This window comes from Haplochromis burtoni, unplaced genomic scaffold (genome assembly GCF_018398535.1).
Source record: "Haplochromis burtoni strain Fernald_Lab_line unplaced genomic scaffold, NCSU_Asbu1 Contig_21, whole genome shotgun sequence".
NCBI classification, from domain to species: Eukaryota; Metazoa; Chordata; class Actinopteri; order Cichliformes; family Cichlidae; genus Haplochromis; species Haplochromis burtoni.
In genome coordinates, this window is record NW_024582382.1 from 883,464 (window position 1) to 907,290 (window position 23,827).

Sequence of the window (23,827 nt, forward strand, 5' to 3'; positions counted from 1 at the left end):
ACACACACACACACACACACACACACACACACACACACACACACATTAAGTCCTCTGTTCTTCAGCGGGGAGTGTGGCAACAAGCCAATCTCAGAGAAGCAAACACAGCTGTCAAGGCCCAGGCTTCGGGACAAGACTATAGGTTACTGAGCATCCAACATTTTATTAGTTCCTTAGACCTTGGGTATCAGCTGTAGAACCGCAAACCTCTAACATAACACAATTAACAGAACAATTACTAGTGCTAGAAAAAACACTGGGAAATAAATCGGGGGAGGTGACGGGATTTGTCACGAGAGAGAGAAAGAGAGAGAATAATGAACATCAAACAGACACTTGCACGTGTATGATTTTGCCATTTTTTTTCTAAAACAGAAACATGAGAGTTGGGACTTGTCTTTTAGCTTCTTCCCCAAAAACCTTTTTGTAAGTAGACTGGAGAGTTGGTTTGATAGGACCAAGCCTTCTGCTGTGAAGCCAAAGCAGACTGTACTGTACGTGGAGCTGTGCCCTGTGCTCCTACTGATGTGTGCGTGCATCTGTAGGTGTCAACAGCAGGAGCGCTGTTGACCTGAGCAGTGTGCATGCTACAACCTTTTCCTCACTACTCGTTCACTTCATCAGCTCCCACTAAGTCTCACAAGAGAGGAGGGCAGGACAAACAGCGGGTGATGACTAATTACAGGCAGCGTCCTCCAACCCCCTTTCTGAGCACAGCCAATGTCGAGTGGGTGAAAAATATGGTTTTCTTGCAAGAGAGGAGGCAAGACAGAGAAGGACGTGTGAAATAATACAATGAGTAACTGAAGCTATATAATCTGGCTGGTCATTGAGCTGGTTTGAGCAATGTTTAGAAGCCGTGTAAAACTCAACCAGCTGTGTTAACGCCTGAAATGTTAAGCAATCAGGCAATAAGGCAGGGAACAAGTTTACTCTCTGCTTTGCCTTTTTTTCTAGTTTAACTTTGTAAGCAGAGCATGTATGAAAATCTGCACGGGACAAGAAATGCAAATCACATCATCCCAGCACAGACTTTGTTGTTACACTTGAAGGCTTTATGCTTTGAGATCTCATCGTTTCCCCAAATCGATATTTACTTGGATGCTGCACGATAAAGGACAGGTGTTACTGTCTGTCCTCACACACGCAGCGCGAAATGTAATCAAGTGTCTGAATGTTTGTGTGAACTGAATTTTAATAACTGAAATTAAAAGGAAAACACAAAAGTACTTCCAGTGCAAAATTCAGAACCATTCACATAACATTTACGCACATCTGTATTATTAACGCATTTGTTTGCCTGACAGTGTCAAAGGCGGTGGCATTCACTCTTTTCTGTGTGTGCTGGGTGTTTTTTGTTTGTTGTTTTTTTACCATGTCATAGGCATTCAGTACTTTGCGCAGCAGCTCAGGCACAACACCCTGAGCTTCCATGGTGGGATAGGTCTCGCTCAGGTCCACAGTTACCCTCAGCGATCTCTCGCTGTTCATCAGCCATGTAGACACCGTCAGGATACACTGCTTCATGTTGGCTGCAGGGGTCAGACCACAGAGCTCCTTGAAGGACACCATTGCATTCTGGGAAGAAAGCACCCACATAAGAAAATAGGAATCTGGCTATAAACAGGTTCAAATGGTGGACATAAAAAAGACTGTGTGACACATTTGTGTGGGCATTGTTTAATATATAAGTGATAGTGCTTATACTTAACCAGTTCCTGGTTCATTAATTTCAAGCTCCTCCATTAATTAAAAGGAGACGTTAATGTTAAAATGCAAATAAATCAATAAACATAAATATTCCATAAACAGCATTCTGTGCCCTTGTATGTCATTGGTCTCAGAATAGCTGCTACAGTGTTTATCTCAACTGCCAATGTATCCAGCAAAGGAAGATTCCTGTTGATATATTGCACTTGGTGACTGATGAAATCATAGTTGTCCTAATAGAATACAACTACATTTTACAGATCAGTTTAAGTAAAGAGATTTAATACAGTTAAATAGACTTATGAGTTTCCCGCCTGATCAGAAACAACATACTTCAGCACAGTGTTTTTCTTGATGACCACGATGACCCTAAAATTATTCCCACTTCCTATAATATCAGTCTGCTCAAAAATAAATCATCTAAAATCTCTATCTCAGCAAATCATGTTTGCATGCCTATCACTGACGACTGAGCATGATCCAAACCTCAGTCGCCCTCTTGTCACAGATTCGAGAGGCCTTGAGCATGATACTGAATCTTGAAGTACTTCCATTGATCAGTATGTGTCACTGTAGTAAGTGCAATGCCATCGTCGACAAGGATTGTTTCAGCCAAATCTTTAAAAACCTTGGGTAATTTTGCCTTTTTTAGTGTCTTACAGGTACTTGCTTGTGCAGTTAACTAAAACAAAATACAGAATTCTGCACAGCTGTCAATAGCACTTTAAATAAAACTGAAATGTGTTTATAGTCATGGAATTTATTTGCAACCTAATACTGAATCTGCTTACTAATTCCTCAAAAAGAAACCACCTAACATAAACATTTAGTAAGCACATACTCTAATTTCTTCTTTTACTAGCGTGGGAATTTAAGCAAGCAAACTTTATCCTTGAGAACGAGTGAGGTGAGAGAAGAGAAAGGGATGGAGAAAGGGAAGGAGTGTGAACAAACAGTCATGTTTGAAGCATGAGTAACTGAAAAAGCAAAAAAAAGGAGAGGCAGTTAATGAGAAACACTGAGAAAACAAAAAGGTATGAGAGAGTGTTAAAATTTAGTGACGAAAGAGAGAGTATGAGATAGCAAGAAAACAGTTTAGTGTTTAGTGTTTGGAAATCAGTCCACACAGTGAGGCTGCTGCTTGGGAAACCAGCTGTCTCCCTGGGCTAGGCCTGCAGAAAAATCCCCATACGTTAGAGGACATGCTGTCACTGGGAGGCCCAACTTTACAGTAGACAAAGAGGGTGGCCAGGGGACACAGGATCTGTATGCTGAGCACCATACACGGTTAACACCCCTTGGACCGCTGAGCACAGCTACAGAGAAACACAATGGTGGAAGTGGGACAGCTCTGGGGCTCTGGATTAAAAACCACTGTGTGATTATGCGTGTGCCTGAACGATCAGCATGTGTGGCTGCATGTGTTTATGTCTCAGTGTGGTCTGAGCTAAAGTTATTAACATTCATTATGTTTTGTATAATTCCTCGCATGTGTGCTTGGGACGACACGAGTAAATGTTTTTTGATAATTGTTGAGCAATAAAAGCCGCAGTCTTTCCAAGCCATGGTGTTACAAAACCCAATGAGAGGCTTGTGTTTTTAATTACTCCCTTCCCCACTTTGTTCCTCTTCCAGCATTTCCCAAATGGGAGCTCTGTGTCCAGTTAGGACCTTGCTTTTGTTTCAGTTTGCCCTTTTCTGTCTCTCTTTCTGCTTCTATCTCCGAATCTCTCTCTTCTCTCTTGCCCGCAGCACTAAGTGATGGTGAACGCGCCAATGGTGGCCCACATGATTTTCAGCAAATAAAAAGAAAATCCAGGCTGGCAGCAGTTCTCATCCATCAACACTTTGTAACATTCACGGGCAGCAGCACTCAGAAAAGGACTTTATTCAAGTCTCCCGCAGAAGTAATTAATCTGCTGCGTAGATAGATCCACATATTAAAAATGCCAACTTATTATAATAGCTCACTGGTCAATGTTCATGGATTCCCTTAGTCTTTTTAATATTCAAATGTACTTCTTGTTCCTTTGTTATTCAAAGCAGAACACCTGGAAGCTTTGCAGCTTAAGGATGAAGGAATCTTAGAAGAGCTAAGTGAGGTGAAATAATGCTTTTTATTTGAAAGAATGAAAGCAATCAAATAATTCATTTTGCTTAATATATTAAAAAAAATAAGCGTGTGTGCACACTGAGTACAACAGATATGTTTTTTTAAAGAGTGTCTAGTTGTCGCCTTGTGGGTATTTGGCCACAGATCCTTTCATTCAGCTGTCTCCAGATCCACAGAACCGCTCTCCCTGCAGCTGGTCTGTACAAGCTCTTCCCATTTGTCCATTATTTTACATTTAAAAGGCAATATGCCTCATTCTAAAAACACCTTTATTTGTTCTCTTTAAAGCCTCCCTCATAACTTCACCTCTTTCATCTATTTCATCAACTTTTATCTCTTCGTTTCAAAAAAGGCGTATTTACATTTCAAACCAGAGGAAAATGTGGTTTAATAAGAGGCGCCAACACGATCGCATCAGCTGAACACACGTTCACTTTCAACCACCAAGCATTTTTCATGAAGCCTTATAAATTAAAATTCTAAAGCCATTTGTTATGAGAGATGAATCATAGCTACAGAACAAAGTCTGTAGGGTCTTAACTGTGACACATGGCACGCCTGCAATGAAATACTTAATCTGCATTAGTAATTTTATTTGACTCGTACAAAAGTAAGAATATTTATTAGGCTGTCAGAGATTTATAAGACAGATTGGGCCATATTTCATGACTTATTAATAATTTCTGCTGACAGACATCAAAGTAAAGATTAAGAGGACCTTATGACAAACTCAAGGTTTTAGTTCATGCCAAAAAGAAAAACATGTGATTATGCCACATGTCAAAATGTTTTGTCAAGCTGGGGATTTTTTTATTTATTCGTTTATTTCAGTCAGTGGTGCTGACTAACTGCTTGTATTAATAGGTTTAACTACACAAAAAAAAGTTGAACAAAGAAAATACCGTACGTTCCTATTATTCCTCTTCTGCATCACAGGATCGGTTTCACCCTAGAACACAAACGTATTTTCTCCCATGCTGATAGGAATAATGAAGCCCTTTTTCAGAACATGCCCATTTCCACAACAAAAAAATGCATGACTGCATGCCACGGGATCTCTAATCATCATTACATCTCTGCTAATTTAGTTCAGTCTGTCTTTTGTTTGCTTTACCATTAGACTGAGGTTGCTGCTATCTGAAGACAAACAGACCTCATGATCATGATACGTGAAAGCGATGTGCTGCATGCACCTCAAATTTAATTTCTACTTATAAAAAAACTCATCATCATTACATATTTGATCCAGTCAAGTTTGCCACTATAAAAATTCACCAGTTATACAGCAAGTGTATTGAAGAACTAACTTTTTACCCCTTAAAAGCCTACTAAGAGTATGCCTGGAGGCTCTTCTCTGAACTGAGCCGCTTCTGTCATATGTCAAGCCGGCTTATAGAACAAAATGACTGAGTTTCCATCAGATGTTAGTGAGGATGATCTCTGCCTATGCAGCTATCCTTGAAAAAAGTCCCGAAACTTATTCTGTTAACAAAGAAAATATCACTACTTTGTTCCATGTGCACAAGTGTGTAAAGTGATTTACAGTAATGTTTAAAGCTAGACTTTGAGGAAAAGATTAAATCTCTCATTTCTCTCCAGTGATGGGCTCCTTTACACATATGATCAATAGGCAAGTAAGAAGAACAAAAAGGCACATATTTATTCATTTTAGTCTTTTCTTTCACTTAGAAATCTACTATTTAGTGGAAGATGGAACACTGCTGTTGGAGCTGTTTCAGCAGTGTACAAAAATGACCTCCTTCAAACACGACAAAACAAGAGGCTGCCGACGTAAACTAGCAACTTAAGAACACACACACACAACAACAACAAAAAAAAACCCCTCTAGCCAGCTCTAGTTGAGTTATAATTTGTAGGCAGCACAAATGGCACAAGCATTTATACCACTCTGCAGTTGCCACACACCATATATTAATGACCACCAACAAAGACACTGAAAGGCCCGTGCTGCTGCTTGTCAGACAAATATACACAGTGCTTACAAATCTTCATTTGAGCTGAGAGGAGCATTAAAATACTGCACTAAGTGCCTAGCAACCCACTCGTCATCCTGGGGCAGTAATTGTCCCTCATTAATGATTACACTATTCATAAACTTTAGAATTGTACACCAATGTCGCTTTATTGCCCCTTTCTTTTATTACATTAATAGAGCACAATTAGTGACAAGCCTCTATCCACGATAGCAAGTGAACTAAGTACAATGCAAAACATTTACAATGGATTTTATTGCTACGGATGCAATAAAATATTATGTAAATTTATTTTGAAAGCCTTGATATTATACAAATTATTAATTAAATGGCTAAAAAGGGTTAGTAAATATTATCAGCGTGTTTTATAACCTCAAAATCAAGGTAAAATGTTTAGAAAAAAACTGGTAAACTTAAAAAATAAACTACTCTAATGCGGTCTTTAACCTCCTAAGAACCGAACTCTTCCACAGCATGCATTTTTAATTTCTCTTTGATATTTGGGCATATTGGGGCCCGATGAATGTAAAAACAAAGAATTACCAGATATTTTTTAAACCTTTTTTTAAATTTTTTTTATGAAAAATAAGAGCCACATATGAGGATATTCGTTTAAAATTTCGATAGAAAAGTAGCAGTATAATGTCCTCGTAAGTGGATATCAGGCCCTTGTAGAGCAAAATTGAGTATTTTGGTCTAAATAACCCAAAATGTGATATCCACATATGTGGGCGCCAGGTCCTAGGAGGTTAACCTATGTGTGCCGAAAATATTGCATTATATAAGCCAGTTTAAATACCATATTACCACAGAAAATCATATCTGAATTTGATGTTCTACTGATCTGTACTGTGGAATCACTTATATATGGCAGTTTTTTCCTTGTACTTTTCTTTTAAATCAAAAGGAAGTGATGGGGGAAGATGCAGAGCACATCCACAAACTCCACCCCAGCCATCTATAGACTGAGAAGCCAGTTTTTGAACTGTAACTTAATATTTTCTTAGTATTTAGTTCCTTACCTGCACATTTTCTCTGAGGTCTGTGGCCTCCCTGAGAGGCTGGGTGGAAGCTCTGAAGAGCTCATCCACTACTTTGATTCCTGTGGTCTTGGTGGTGGTGTACTCCCGGGCCTTCCTACTCTTCCTGACATATATACCCCTCTTATGACCCTTTCCTCCACCACGTCTGTTGGTAATGGCCACGTGAACAAACAGGGTCGTGTTGGGTAAGAACTCTCCTGTAAGAGACTGTAGAGGGACATGCCTATAGCCTGGCTGTAGGCACTCAAATGGGATGGTGTACTGGCCAATGAACTCATCTCCGATGTAATCATCGTCTAGAACCACAAAACGCAGTACTGCAAGTTCAGGTAAATTAATCTGGAATTCAAAACTCTCATCAAAAATAGGGTTGTCACCATTCTGAGACACAGTCTTGGTTCTTTGCTCAGCACAGTCAGCTGGTATGCCATGGATCTCCACATATATGTAGGGCTCCACCACATCCCCTTTAGCAGCAGAACCACGAGGCTTGGGAAGATTCTGCCCACTGATGACTTTGATGTGAAGAAGCTGTGCAGACACTCCTGGAAGGGAGTCCCGAGCATTGGCACTAAAGTAGGACACCTCCGCCCTCATAATGGCTGGCCGTAAAACATACCCACAGTTGCCATTCTGCCTGAACCACCCTAGGTTGAGATCCATCATCAGACCTGGAGTCTGATAGTTCATGGCCACAATCTGGCAGCCACATTTCCAGAAATCCTGGGGGTTCATGTTGCTGGCATCAATCCTCATGGGAGTGGGATATACCCTGGAGAGGAAGCGCTTGTTATAGCAGACAAATTCTTCTGGAAACTCATTAGCAAACTTGTTTGCATCTACCTCATTGAAGGAACATATTTCCCAGTATTTTTGCTCCCTCTTAGAGAACTCAAAGTCCCTGAACTGGACTGACTTGCAGAGAGATACAAGATCAGACAGCTCTCTGCACAGCCTGAATATCTTACAGCCCAAGCCATTCAGCTGGTCTTTCTCATCATTTCCCACTCTTTGGGACATTTCCAGACCCTCCTCCTCATCTGTCACATCCCCTTCAGCATCACTGCAGCTGGGTGGCAGCTTCTTGCCTTTAAGGAGGATTTTACCTTTGAGTTTCTCAGGAGAGGGTAGGTAGTTTTCCTCCTTGTTGGGTGAGTCAATATACAGCTTGTCCCCGAGAATCTTCTTCGTGTGCTGTGCCATGACCCTCTGCTGGGGAATGCAACAGTGGGTCACTAAGCAGAGAATAAGGGGGTACTCAGAGCTCTCGAAAGCATATTGGTTGATAATGTCCAGAACTTTAGAGAAAGCTAGCTGTGAGGCTACCGAACTGCCCACATACACTACTGGTTCATTATCAGGGCCATCCCATACAACTACTTCAATGCTGCGACACCCCATCCTCAGAGCTCGGATGTAACTGCTGATGTCTGACGAACCCCAGAAATGGTCCTCCAGAAGGGAAGCATTATGCGAGGAGTTGATGTAGTAATGGGAAAGAGGCTGAGTCATATCCTGGCATACACGTTTGTGCTGGGGGTCAAAAATGTGGCATTCTGAGGACAGGAGGTAGTGTGTAAAACCGTCAATGGAGAGGTAGCCTCTCTCCCTGCCTTCAGCAGATGGCTCAAATTTCTGAACAATATCCCTGCACATGTCCTCTGTTACTCCTTCCACACCCTGCTCTACCTCTACAAAAAGCATCAGATCTTTGCTGTCAAGATACTCCTTGTTACTGGAGAACTGCACCAGCAGAAAGAAAATCTCTGGCCGTGTGCATAGCTCACAGTAGGCCTCAACAAAAGTGTCCAAGTTAATTGCCTCTCCGTACTGGTCTTTAGCTTTCTGGAGTTCTTTGAATTTCAGTTGTATCCTAGACTCTTTCATTCCAGGGTTGAGCCCCTTAATTATCTGGGTGGCTCTGAATAGGTCTATGTGTCCTTCCTTTTCCACATCTGCTAGCTCAAACACTGATCCAATCCAAGATGTTCGTAGACTTGGCTGACTCTGTTCCACCATATCCACAGTGTGGCGGCCATAAGACACCAGATACCTCAGGCCCATCACCCAGGTGCTGACAACATCTGCTGTGCTAGCCACTAAGTCTAAGGACTCGTAGTTATCCCCGTAGATGATAGAGAAAGCGCATTCATCAGGAAACTGATCAGAGAGACCATTGCTGCGGAGAACAGGAGTTTTTTTCCCCAAACGGACCTCCTTAATGCTCTTGATTTCCAGTTTAGCCTTCTCCGAATCTTTCTTGGATGGCTCCCAACGCAACCAGTGCATGTCCGGATCCAGCAGGAAGTAGCGGTTGTACATACGCGAGTTGGAGCGCACCTTCTTCATTTCACAACCCTCCATCATGAAGGCCATACAAGCAGCTGTGCTGTTGATCTTGCGGTCGCTCGGCATTGAGCTGAAGGATACTGTTTTCTTCCTCACCTGCCTCTGTTTGGAACCATCCTGGGAACAAAATGGGGTAGGGAATAGTTGGATGAGAGAAAATGTTTCATGTTAGACATTATATGTGATTTCAAAAGCAGAAAGGAAACAAAAAGATAGCATTATGTCTATAGTTAAATATATCTATATGTGGATATGTAAATCCACACTGAATTAAATGAAGGAAAATCCCATACTATAGCTGCTAAAAGGTAAAGATAGACAACGATGCACCACTCCCATCTGCTAATAATTTAAATATGACAAACTATTAAATTTTAATAAGTTATTACTAATTATCAATCACACATTAATAACTTTAAATCACATATTGATTCTGATTTAGTAATGACTATTTCTTATAAACATTTTAAGAGATGAGACGCAGTGTTGGATGATACGATGGTATGATTTCTCTCATAGGAAAGCCCCAGAAGTTAATCTGTTTTCAATCTTTTTTGTACAATATAGAATCTGAGAGAATGACAGACTGCAGTGAAACCTAATAATTTGAATAATTTGAAAAGGAGACATCGCTCTACACAGCCCTGGGCTAAATTTTTGTAAGTTTTAAAATAAAACTTGTAAAATGCAACTGGCAAACACCACCTGCAATGACATGCTGGAACGTTTTCAGCTTTTAGGTCTGTTAATCTAACTGGTGAGAGTACACAGCACTGTCCTATTTCCACACAGAGCTGTGGTTAGCTAGATAGCCTGAATGCACATGGCCTGGTTTAAAACTTGGAAAATAGGCTTGCTGAATAATGCATAGCACAAAGAACAGTACATTAAAAACCTAAACCAAGCCACAAATTACTGCTATTTAAGACTCTAAGCACAACACCTTTGAGACTCTTTCAAAAGGGCATTTCCATTACTACAGAGCCATATCGGTAGCTATGGTTTGTTTAACCTCCAATACAAGATAAATGTAACCAAAGCCACTTAATTTGACCTTGTCTCTTGTATCTTCATCTTTTTTTGTTTTGTTTTTTTGGAAAGCCAGAAAGGGCAGTCACCCTCAGGGCATCCCCTTAACACCTAAGACAGTGACTGCCTGTACAGGCCTGATAAATCTCCCCAAAGCATGGTCCAACTTTAGCCACAGTGAAACACCTCCGGATTATCCATCTTCCACCTGACAGCCAGAAGCAGATGATGCATAGCAACTCATCACGATTAATGAGCACCATTTTAGGCAGAGCTGAAGAAATGACATGATCATTACTCCACTTGTGCCCTTGTTTTATGACCTCTATCTCATTGTCCTACACATAAGCACTCAATATCATAATGTCAAAATCTTTAATTCTTCAGTGCTTCTGAGAATACCTCCTGGATAAGTTTAGTCAGTGATTACTGATCTTACCAGATGGTGTGCTTTAGCCCAATCATGCCTGGTCCACCCAGGTCAAAAAGGTTGCTTGCAATGTGTTAAAATAAAGCTAGTATTTGTGTTATTCCCCTTGAGATACACTTGCATGCAATTTCTGTGAGAGCTAGTGCCAAGAGCCACAGGCACATGGAAATGCATGGACCCGTGCCAAGACTGTAAGGGTAAGACAGTGCTGTTTGGTCAGTTCGTAGCTCCAAATTCTTTTACAGAGTAATATGAGCTCATCAACCACTTCACATAGGAGATAAACGGGCCAAAGAGTTGATTCTGTCCTTAGATCCTTATTTGTCTTGCGTTCATTTCCTCCAGTAGATCATTCAGCCCCATCCATCATAGGAGAAGCGGGAGATAAATCTGGAGGCCATAATCAAGAGCTCACATTTCAACCCAAATGCCATGCACTTTATTTTGACGAGCACGGTCCTTTCACCTCATGTGACAGAAAATTACAGCTACCACTCTAGTCTATTTTTAAAAAAACAGACTGAAAGACAGTTGGTCTCTCCTCTGGTTTGCTCTTCATGAGCTATTTGCAAAATCAGCCAGATGGACATGAACATTAACTGGGGTATTGGGAATATGACTGAAAGCAGACTGAGCAAGTGGTTCTACGAGGGAAGATCTGTTCAGGTCTGATTATTTCCAGGCCTTCTTCAGGGAAGTGATGTAGCCACAGAGGGTCAAAGGCTATAAGGGTAATCTAGTGTCTCATTAACATGCTGTTACAATTAGCTGGACAACCAGACAAGACAGCATGCTGTTTCTCTTTGCCTCTCAATCAAAGCTAAGCAGCAAAACACAACTGAAAACAATTCTGCTTTTCATAGGATTAGTAGTGTAGTAGTAAATGATTACACACTAGTTGGAAATGATAATATAATAGTACATGCATGAATAACAAAGTTCATGGAAAATAATTTTGTTAATTTAATGATTTGAACTGCCTGTTTACAATAGTTTAAACCTTCTTTCACTGTTTCTTGTGCTCTTTTATTTCTGATTCACATATTTTCTCAGATCCCCTTTGGCCCTGTGTTTCTTTATGTATGTGTGTGTTTATGTGTGTATGCTTGACTGCCTGTTGTTGCTGCGGTGGTGATGTTGGGGTATTTTGGTAATCTTCCACAGCTCCCACATTCCCCTTTCTATTGAGGTTTCTAACGTGACATCATGTGCCTATTGCTTGAAAGTAGTCTGTCCTATTGCATGTGACACAACCAGCAGTTGCTAGGATGGGTGAAACTGGTTGCAAACAAGTTACTTTACCAGAAACTTCCAAGTAATTGATTTGGTTGCTAATTGCTAACAGATTGCCACAGTTGCCTGTAGTTTTTCATGTTTGTCTGCAACTACTAGCCAAGCAGTAGTAAAACCTGAAAAAGAGCAATGGAAACAAGTGCTGTAGCCAACATGTTGCAAAATGGCACAGCTTTTACTTTGAAGGTAAATGGTCTACAGTCCCAGTTTGTGTTGCACTTTTCATAATTTTACTAGACCTCAGAGAAGTAGCTGGCTGCTGTTTGCAGACAAATCCACCACCTCCATTCAAATTACAACCACACAAACGATCAAAGCAGTTATCACAAGTATGTTTTTGCTAACCAGGTGGCGAATATGAATTTTTCCCTAGCAACAGATGGTTGCCAGGAGTTTACTGACCAGTCTGTAGGGCTGTGTGACTCAACTTTTAGCAGTCATTTTCCCAGTGACTTCCACCAACCAACCATCCAGCAACTACTTGCAACCGCTTGGGGAATACCCATGTTTCTCTCATGATCATTTGGTTAACAAATGGTCTCTAGGCCTGAGTGACTTTAGCACTATTACTTTGGCATTGCTTTGTCACAGTCACAAGTGACAAGTTAATGCCACATGGTTAGTAGTCACATGTCTACAAAACCTCAGTGGGAACACCAGCAACTTGAGTCTCGGTCAAATACTTCCTGGTGGAAGGGTGAGATGAGTGTTTCCACACCCCCTGAAAGACAGTGGTGTGTCACGCTCTCTCCCTTCTCTTATCATTGTTTTCACACTATGACACTGGGCACCATAAGCAGTGTGACTGCAGAACATAACTCCAGGGAGGCAATTAATGGAAAAAACTCTCTGCTCTCCCAGGCAACAACAGTCGTGGCTCCCAGGTTGCCTGTACACTCCAGTCCCCTATTGAATACTTCACATCAAAACAATAACCCTTGACTGTACTGCTGTGTACAATAGATGCAATATATTAATAGACTTCCTGTCTTTGCATAGCTTTTAAGTCTTTATATTTGTAATGGCATATAATCTATAAAATTTATACAGTCCTTTGCTTTTCTGTACTCTTCCACTATGATGTGGAAGCTGGAAAGCAACATCATCAGAGAGATTAATTCCTCCTTTATCTCCACAGACTGGAGTGTTTGTGTCTGTGCTCAAGCAAAATTAAAAAGTCCTCTTCCTCCAGTTGTTTGTGTGATGGCATGAACCACTTGACTGCTACCACACATACTCACACACTCCAAAATACAACACTCTAGTGTGTCAGGTGAAAAAAAACCCCACAAAACCAAAAACAGTTCTTGTCTCCATCACTGAGTTGGCAACAGTAAAAATAACCAAAAAGGTTAGGAGCTCAGCTAATCCTGTTTTTAAACACATGACTTCCCATGACACTTTAGACATACTGCTCATTTTCACTAATGTGGCCCACTTCCACCCCATTCTAGCAAACCTCCAACTATCCTACTTCCTCCAGGGCTGTACTGACCGTTTGCCACTCACGGCTATCATATCTCAACTCTAAAACAGGTTTGCAGAAAGTGGTCAGGCATGGCTCAGTTCTTCTCGCCTACAGAGCTCCAGTGTCATTTGTGTGTGTGCAATGAGAATCCGCAAAATAGGCAACAGGGGGGCGTGGGTAATGGGGAGTGAAGACAGAACAGAGCAGAGCCCTCTTGATGACGTGCTCTCCAACATGTGAGTCACAGTATGTGTGCTCTGTTTGCCAGCATGTGTGCCTGAGGATCATAGAAAACGAGCCGCAGGATCAAGCCACATTACACAGCAAACGCACACATTGACATGTCAAACACAATCGCAGGTATCGCAAAGGCACATGCTTACTGTTTCAAAGTGCCTAGGGTGAATCTGAGTAACTAGGCAAAATTCATCTTTGTTACAAGGCACATTTATTTCCAGTCTTTATTCTAGACAATCCCAGCAGAAACTATATTAACAGATGAATGTGATAGTGTAACGGTGGGTTATGTCCAGCAAGAGCAACACCGTTCCCAGCGGAAGCACTAGGTGTTAAAAAACAAAGAGCACTTTCACCACACAGGATTTCATAAGCCAGTGAGCATGGGTCTGCTTGCATGAGGTAGGTGAGAGGTCACAGTCAGTCCCCTCCTCAGATGTAGGCTGCACCGCAGTGCCTTCTCCTTCCCTACATCCTAGATAGTTATTTAAACTGACGTCTGAATCCAGAGCTTAGGGCAGACATCATTCAGCCTCTAACAGACTCTATCCTCTGTTATAGACATCCACAGGGGGAAAAAAAGGGAAAAGGGGATAAAATGGGCCAAAGCTAAGACAGTGCAAGTGAGATGGAAGTAGAAATTGACAGAAATTGAGAAAGAAAGATGATTTGATAATGTTAACTTTAATTTGTTTAGATGTTTTGGCAACACTGTGCAACCTCAGCGCCAATAAGGCAAATTAAATCTAGCTGAAAAACTGACTCCTAATAGGAGGAAAGGAGATAGGAAGGCAGGGATTGACAGATAAATAAAATGCGAGTAACATTTTGCCTTGGCAACATGGTATTGTTATCTGTCATGCCAATAAACCCTCTTGGAAATGAATACAGATTTGGAAATAGAAAAGGCGAGAAAGGGATGGAGAGAATGAAGAAAAACAGACAAGGGAAAGAGAGTCAAAAAGAGAGAGAAGCCGGGCCCGTCACTGTTTGTCACAGTAATCGCTAATGTGGCCGAGTGCTTAAAATCTCACAGCAGTAGTCTTAGTTGCACATTGCGAAACCCACTACACCATCTTAGTGAGAGTTTTGCAGAACACGAACATAATGTGTGAATAGCCGAGAAAATTTAAGGTCGAGGGAATGCGAGATGCCTGAATTGATTGTGTGCAGACGTACTTGTGTTTGTCCTAGTCCACAAATGAATTTACATTTTCATCCAGGTGGTCCATTGTGTTTGACACTTGCTGTGCCTGGAATGTAAAGCTTAGTTTCTTCACGGTCAGATAATAAGTGGAAATCCCCCGGAGAACTCTCAGCAAGTCAGAGCCCACCGAACAGTCTGACTAATTACTGGCCTACAGAGAAGAAGAAGTCAATGGTATTGAGCCAGGCACCACAAAAGCCCCCCCACAAAAACCACACCAATTGCTGCCATCTAGATACTTCAGTCACAGAGCATGTGATGTGTCTCTTTTCCTTATCATACCATTATCACTTAATACGATCATATTTGAATCCTTGAACATGTATAGCAAGTCCATAGACGTGTACAGTATAACGTTCAAGGATTTTGCTGTGGATTTGGTGAACACTTTATCACACTGTGCAAGTCACTGTCAATCACAACTCTGAATAATCAGTTTGACCAATTCTAATAAATTTATTTATATATTAATTTGTAAAACCATTTTAGAAGGTGCACATATTTATTTTGTGCACAGCATATTTCACATCTCTGTTCAGGATATTCAGGTATAGGCATAAAGTGAGAGAAAGGTCCTCCATAAATCACCACCTTATCATGGTGAAGGAGTTTATGTGTCCGAGTGATCCCAGGAGCTATTTCAGCATAGGATCCCTTAAGTCTGTCCAGATTGTGGACCAGTTCCAAGTGTCAGACTGGTCAAGCTACGTTGCCAATCTCACCTTGGCCATGAACTCTTTGTATTGACTAAAAGAATGAGACGGCGGATGCAAGCTGCCTCTGAAGGGTGTCTGGAGTCTCCCTTCGAGATTAGGTTAGTGGGTGAGAAGCTTGGCTATACGGGATGGCTTTAGTGTAGAGCTGCTACTCTTTACGCAAAAGAAACTAGCTGAGTTGCTTCAGCCAACTGACTAGGGCGACGGTCCCCAAGCCACTGCCATGGACCGGTACCAGTCCGTGAGTCCTTTGGTGCCGGGCCGCGAGAGCTGAGGCTCGGGTATGAAATTTATGGTTTTCAGGGTTTTTATCATTAACTCGGTTTCCCTGGGTCTTTTCCCATGATGTAGTTGTGTGTCTTATTTTAAAATGCATATTTACGCGTTACCATAGTAACCAGAGAGCATTAAGGGGCAGAGAAGAGGATGTTACTCTTAATGTTGTTAGTGCATTTCAGGAGGATGCTGCTAATAAACTTACACAATTACACAGCGAATTCACGTTTATTATCATATTTACAAAATACCACAGTTTTTGTCTTGGTTGCATCATTTTATTTTGTTGTATTTATCCGCAACACCTTAAAGGCCGGTCTGTGAAAATATTGTCTGACATTAAACTGGTTTGTGGCGCATAAAAGGTTGGGGACTACTGGACTAGGATGCTTACTAGAAGCCTAGATTAGTTGTTTCAGGCAAGTCCAAGTAGAAATTCAATGTCCCGAGTGATTATGTAAGGTTATGTTTGTAATTTCATGGAAGCTGTGTAAAACAATAGAATAATCCTTGTGTCTGGTGAGGGCGGTGGGGTGCGTGGGAATTGAGGGGATAATTGCTCCAGTTAACTGCCACTGGATTCTCTAACATCACCAGGCAAGCATCCACTCCACAGTTTTATCTTGTTTAGCAGAGCATGTTTGAAGGCTTTTTTTCAGCTCATGTTCACAATTTTTATCTTGCACCTCCTCTGTTGAGCACATTGCCCCCATTTAACTAATGTGTCTGAGTGTCCCAGAATAGAATGTGCCAATGGAGAACAGGGTTCTAATATTTAAAAGACAATGCACAAATTAAATTTGTTATCTCCTCATGCATCCAAATTGATCTCTGCACACTGAAGTGACAGTGATAGAAAAATGTGAACAACTTTAAAGAATTATTTCCCAGATATCCTCATAGCAGAGCAACTATTCTCTGATCGCATTATACTGAAAGGACAGGGGAGATTTTCTCGTATTTGCCTTGTTTTTGTTTAGCGAATAGTTTAATGCTTTCATCTTAGGCTTGGATTAGTAACTTCCTGTGCATTTAAGATCACGACAGCAGATTTTATATGGAAAAACAAACTGATTTAAGTTAAGAATCTTATTTTGTGCAGTGCTTCTTTAGGGAAGTGGATCCTGTGTTCGAATAAAATACACAAGGCTAATTATTTTCCTAATAATTCAAAGGTTGCTAGAACTGCACAGCTCAAGGAGAGCTGGGTCATCTTATTATAATGAAATCATGGAAGCAAAAAAAACAAAACACAAAGGGATTTGCAAGGTATTAATCCCACAACAGCCGTATGCTAACAAACAGAGCTGTGTGCCAAGCCCATCATGCAATCGCTACATTAGACCCACCAACGTCAAATTTAACTATGTTTAATACCCCCTTGTGGTCATTATTGCTTTAATTAAACAGTTTTGTCTCATTCCAAAGTGTTGCTCTCATTACCTTCATTACCACGGTGTTTTATCATTTCTCCAAATGGTCTTCAGCCACAGGCAATTGTTCTAAGCTGTGTTGATGTAGAGACAGAGATGTGAAGGCTTTAGGGGAGTGTGACATGAAAGTGTCTTTGACTAACTTCTGATAATGGGCAATAAAGGGATATTAGTTCATATTAGCCTTTCAACACTTGGGTCTTGTTGTCAGTCTCCTCCTTTTTTCTACCATGTGCCCTTTCACCTCTAACAATCGTTCATGTTTCCACTTTCTGTCATCATCATTGCATCTCTTGGCTCACAATCCATTTTTATCTTGTCTTAATCTGCTCTTTGGCTAAACATATCCCTTCATACAGCATCAATAAAGAGATCAAATTGATACTGGGAAACAATTAAGGTCATTCTAGTGGTGTGCTAAATGTTTCCACCCTGTGGAAAATGATCTATCACTTCCTCAATAATATCTGACAGAGGCAGCTGTTTTAAACCTGTTCACAGTGACTGGTTTGCCTCAGCCTCAGGCGCAGGAAAAAGGGGAACCCAGAGGAATTCTTTTTGGGTACATGCGCACATAGACAAGCACACAGGATGTGGAAATCTGCCCATCCTCTTTTGTTTTCTCTCAGCATGTCCGTGTAAGACTGCAGTTCACTTTGAACAGGAAGTGAGAATGTTAGAGTGGCTTTAAAATACAATAGTATTAAACATGGCCACTTCCAAAGAAATGTTGAACATACTTTTCCAAAGCACTGACCACATACAGTCTGTGGTACTCAGTGTTGCAGTTTGGCTGAGACTGACATGTTTATCACACCCAGACAGAGGAAGCTGAGGATGAGCAGGAGGCTGATTAACAACAAATGTCACGCTGCCAGTCCACGTCCACAGTATTTACCCTCTACTTCAAATACAATACTCCTGTGAAATGACAACAAGCCATAGATTACAACCCTCCAAAAAAGAGGAAAATAAAAGATGTTAGTGAAGTGTACAAGAACCAAAACATTGCCTCTCAGCCAAAGAAACATCTGTTACATCTGTTACGACATTTGCAAGTCTGAGCATGAAGGAGCTTAAGTTACAAATAAAACCATCACAGAACAACACAACTACAAGTTTCCCAAAGCTTAATTGTCATCTCTTGGAATTCCTGCACGAGCATCCTCAATACTTCAGTCTGTCGGTGTGGTTGGACAGGCATAACCTTGACTGCCATCTGCATTGCAGCGACTGGCAGAGAGAGAAAAGTGCCCCCTCCTGCCAACAACGAGCTGTGCTGCAGCAGCAGCAGCACAGGACACCTCTACTACACTCTGCTCCGTTTCACTCCCTACACCTCACCTGACATTTCCCCTCTTTTCTATTCGCGAACAGGACAAGCAGGAGGTGGGGATAAAGAGGGAATAGCATCATGCACTGTCCTCTGAAAGATGCTCCTTAGTGTGATATGCAGACTAAAAAAGAAGGACCTATAAACACACATCACTGCAGCCTGTCCTTGATAGCAATTCTGTAAGCCTCCATCTCTTCCTGAGGTAAAAAATGTTAGAAAAAAAAAATCACATGGGGTACAAGATGTGCAATCCATAACCGACGCCTACGAGGTTCTGTTTTTTTCTTCTACGCCTCCTCATGTACACCTACACAAACACACTTTTACTTCATTGTTAAACCCACATATTAGCACACAGTTACACACCTGCCTCCACGTACCGCACACTCAATATTCAAACACCCACCATGTATGTATTTTAAACATCCAGAGCTGAGAAGCTATTTAGATGCTGGAGTAGAGATAGAGGATAAGGAGGCTAAATTTGGCACGTGTTCAGTGAAGTCCAGTCACCTGTGTAGGTGCAGAGGACTCTGTGTGGGTAGTGGAGCAAGCAAGCTTACTATAGCACAGCACACATAGAGACGTTGGTGAACGCTGTTGTTTCTTTTCCCAATCCCCCATCTCAGCTCAGCATTTGGCAAAAATAAGACGATGTCTTTGAGCAAGCTTTGATCAATGATGCATTTTCTTTCTGACACATTCTACGCCTGCGTCCGTGAAGCCCACTCAAGTCTATAAATAATCCCCGTGAGTCTGATCCTTGGCTAGGCTCCTTCTGTCTCGTCAAGAGGCTGGCAAACCGACTCATGGACTGTTCCAGGGCCAGTGTAAAGAAAAAATTGCTTGCAAGAGCCACCTTCTTTTTACTTTGATAATCATTCACCATTGCACTTAGTTAATCATACTTGAGGATGAAGATATCAGATATGATTATGTATTACATAAAATATAACCGACTCAACTAAAACTTAATGCTTAACTTAATGCTACCTCAACATTGTTGCAGACCGAGTGACCTCTACCTTCCAGCACACCATAAAAACTGATCAGAAAATGAGGGCACAGGAAAAAGCCCAAAGCAGAGACCTGACCTCCAAAATCCCCAGATCCCAATTTGATCAGGCTTCAGCAGGAGCCACTGAATCAAGATCAAGTGAGCCACAAAACCTAAATGATACACTACCAGCATCCTGGCTTGTGACAGTCTCCTGTCCATGCCTCTTGTCTGTGGGTACCTACCTACATAATCTTAGGCAGCTAATAGGAACCAGCCCTCCATCAGCTACAACACAAAACACTGCGGAGACATTCACGCACTAATAGCTGCAAGAGCGCTTGAAAAACACAACTGTTAAGCCCAATTCTTTGTTTGATTACACTCCAACCATCCACCAGGTTTTAATTAAATTTTATTTGGTAACAAACAGGCAAACAAACATCACTAAAATCTTTCTACATCATATATATCCATATAGTTATCACTGACAAAGAGTACTCTCATTTAATTACAGCTTTCATTTAAGAAAATGAATGTCTTGGAATGATGAGCAACACATATTAAGCGCTGGTAACAGGGTTGACGCTAAGATGAACGGCAGTTTTAAAAGCTTTTTTATCACAGCAGTGGAGACAAATCTAGGACATGGGAGGAAGTGAGCATGTTTGTGTAAATGCACAGTAAAGAGAGGGTACAGGACACGTGAGGAGAGTGGTTCAATGTGCCCACTTTGCAGAGGAGCTCTGGTTGAAGGTGACCTTTGTGTTTGCCTGGAAATTCTGCAGTGAGGACAATCCAATCTGAAACCAGCTTGGTGGAATGGCACTGGTGATGGACTGGCTGATGCACATCACAGGTGAAAAAACTGAAGGTCTCTTGAATCAGGAGGAAAGAAGGTGGGTGATATGCATAGAGACGAGCAGGAGAATTGTAATTCCTATTTTTAGTAACGGCCTTACTTTACCGAGAAGAAGAGGGGGGAAGTCAGGATTCCCTGGGAGAGAACTGAACAGAAGGAGGGAAGATGAATCTGATGAGGATGTGTTTTTTTTAAAGCACAGACTAATAACAGGCATCTATATAAACGCAGGAAAGGATGTATTATTGTTACTAAAGGTCACGTGAAGGTTAATCAGAGAGGGGTAACAAAAACATGGTTAACTATTCCAATGTCTTGAACTGAAGCACGTTCTGTGTATTTTTGTCTACAATCAGCATATTTTTTTCAGACTGTCCTCTTTTCCTGACACATGGGGGACGCAACGGGCCCCAAACAATCACACACAGTTTAATCTTATCACGGGAATATCGTGCTTGGCATATAAACTGTTGTTTAAATGATGCGGGCCTTCTCTAAATTGAGACCACAATATCATTGCGTTTAATGGGTCACAAAAACGGAAAATTGGAAATATTTCTCTTTATGGCTCAGCATCTTCTCTTGTCTTTAGAAAAGGAAATGGCTTCAATTTTGAGCTCATGTGTTTGTATGAGTTCTGACTTCTGAATGCTAAAGTACCACAGTATGAAGATCCCACCTTCCCTTGCAACTTACTGAATAAGTAAAACTGAAGTCTGTATTGAAAGGGACAGAGCATCTAGCAGTGTGATACTGTAAGTGAGTGGTGCACAGTGGCTGTTTCACAAAGAGAGTTTTCTCTCGATGCAGTTGGCTGTATGGCTCTCTGTAAAGCCCAAGAAACCTTATAATCCCAGAGCCAGCAGCTAGCAGAAGCATTAGTTAGCTTAGCTTAGTAGGGATCGGTAAGGTGGGGTTCTGCATGAAATACAAGGAATTTCCCAGAATCTATTGCAAAACAAAAGTATATCTCATCTTTGGTCCATCACTTCAGTGACTACTTCATAGCTTTGTCACACCATTCTCTTTGCTATCTTTAGACACAGAATATGAAATCTGCAGTGAACAAGCAATTTTTGTCAACTGATATCATATCTACTCTTCAACCAATTAAACAGGAAAAAAAACTCTTACAAAAACATAAAAATCAACTATTAACAGTACAGTGATAACGACAAACAGAGCTCTCAGAGATGACAAGCATATACCTGACTATTTTGTTGAGCTGTAATATGCAAACAACTGTTTAAGGTTTACACTTAAGTCTATGACCATTTAAAAACCTGCAGCCACATAAATAACTTCTTTAACAAGGCAGATATAGCAATCTCCCTTTAGCTGAATGAGTTCAAAGCTGTAAAAAAAACATGTTGTTTTTCGCATCTATTCAGCTCTTCCAGCTGTCAGAATTAATGGATCATTCCTGGAAAGCTAGCGCTTCTCACCAATTGACAATCTGACTTTGAAACTACAGCCCTATTTTAAAGCAGCTCATAAACAAAGATGGAGGTCTTACTTAAAAACCCAAAGCGCCAGTATTACTCACATCTCTCCAAGGATGCTTTTATTGTGCATTTGTTTAATTACTAAGGAAAGGGTAAGGTGTCCTAAGTCCTTCAACATAAAAAAAATAAAGCAGTAAATAAAGCCTCTGCAGTGGGTGCTTTGACATATTAGGGTGGAACGTGTGGGTGTTACAAGGGCAGGGAGAGGGGAACCAGGGTTTGAGCAGCTGTTAAGGACTTTGGGGGGTTGCAGGTTAGAGAAAAAAAATCAGCAGGAGAGAAAAATCACACCACAAAGTACAGTTAATCCACATAAACATTATCTTCTTAAAGTGACAAATCCTAAGCTGTAGCTGAATAAAGTTTTAGCAGAAGGATCTAGCAATTTTTCTGCCCTGAGAGAAGATTACATCTGCGCAACATCTACAGTATGCTTACACACACAAGTGAATGAAATTCCTAGGTGAGCTTGAAAAATCAATACTCTTACACTGCATGGTTTAGGGGCTGACAGCATCACACTGAAACGACCAATCTTCTCTAGTTTATTGAACTCCACACCGTTTGACGTCAGTGCACCAGACCGTCATACACAATGTGGGTCCTATGGGGCACTTTGCCTTTCTACCCGACTTCGCCTTATGTTTTGTCTTTCTTACTTTCATCTCTTTTCCAGGTCTAAACAACTGCATCTGCAGTATGCCTCATCCTCAGCAGGAGCTAAATATGACCATCATTTGTCTTTTTTTGTTATTGCCTGTTCAGTTTACCAGAAGGCCTTCAATCACTCGGCCGTGCAAGTGGAAGCTCCTTTGTCACTTCCTGCACAAAGAGCTTATTGTGATTTAGCGTGTTGCATCCTTGAGCATCCTGGCTGATTTACTACATTTATTAGGGACAACAGCCAGCTCTGCACTACTCCACTGTATAGGCTTAGTGTGCAGGAGGGATTTAATACAATTATAACAGTGCAGCAAAGTGATAACACTGAGAGTTTTACTATGTGGTAGAGGTGTATGCCCGGACCTTCCTTTGCTTGTGCCTCTGTTTATCTCTTCTTACTGTTTGTCCTCTTTTTGCGCTGTGAGCGACCTGAAGGACAGTCGCACACAGCAAACAAAGACACTTGCAAACATGCATGCACCACACAATACAAATGCGCCACAACTAATCTGATCAAACACTAGGCTGATAGAAGAAACAGCCAGGTGCATAATCCTGAAGAATGGCATCAGTGAGCAAACATAATGTTGAAGCAGAACTGAGAAAAGAAGATTCAGTATTCACTTTCAATGAAAAATGAAAATACCACATGCATATGTATATTTAATCCATGTTTTTCAGTAGAGCACAGCAGGGTGTAATTGCAGAACTCCTCCCCATCAAACACAGATTAGATTTTTTTCATGAGCTACAAGTGTGAAGTGATGTCAAAGTTGACTAAGTATGAACCACGATTACAACTGACTGCCAATTTCTTGAGTATAAGTAACTGAAAGGCCTACCTTAGGGGTGCTTACATAACTGCATCCAGATTCTTATACTATTCACAAGTTTTCCTGTGATAACTGGGAAGATATTTGCTGGAAAATGAAACAAGATTTACCAAATACAGAAAGTAACCATGTGGTGTTCAGCATACTGTCAGCATGTAAATAAAATGATGAAGTTAAAAATGGAGGGACACTGACATATGTTGCTTTTCCAGAATCTATAAATAAAAAAAGATAAAAAAAATTATGATACAGGATATGTGACGGGAATTTGAACCCATGTTTTGCAATTAGTCTAACACAAACCAGTCTAACAGGGAAAGCCCAGAAAAAAAA

The 23,827-nt window shown here is 41.1% G+C and overlaps 1 protein-coding gene across 1 annotated transcript in view; it reads right to left on the minus strand.

Moving 5' to 3' along the window:
- si:ch211-210g13.5 (inactive phospholipase C-like protein 2) overlaps nt 1-23,827 on the minus strand; it is a 65,978-nt gene that overhangs the window by 16,487 nt on the left and 25,664 nt on the right. Inside the window, exons 2-3 of the mRNA XM_005920347.3 lie at nt 6,840-9,326; nt 1,375-1,578 (exon numbers count right to left, since the gene is read on the minus strand). Coding sequence (XP_005920409.1) covers nt 1,375-1,578; nt 6,840-9,326 — 2,691 coding nt within the window. The remainder of the gene's footprint in view (nt 1-1,374; nt 1,579-6,839; nt 9,327-23,827) is intronic.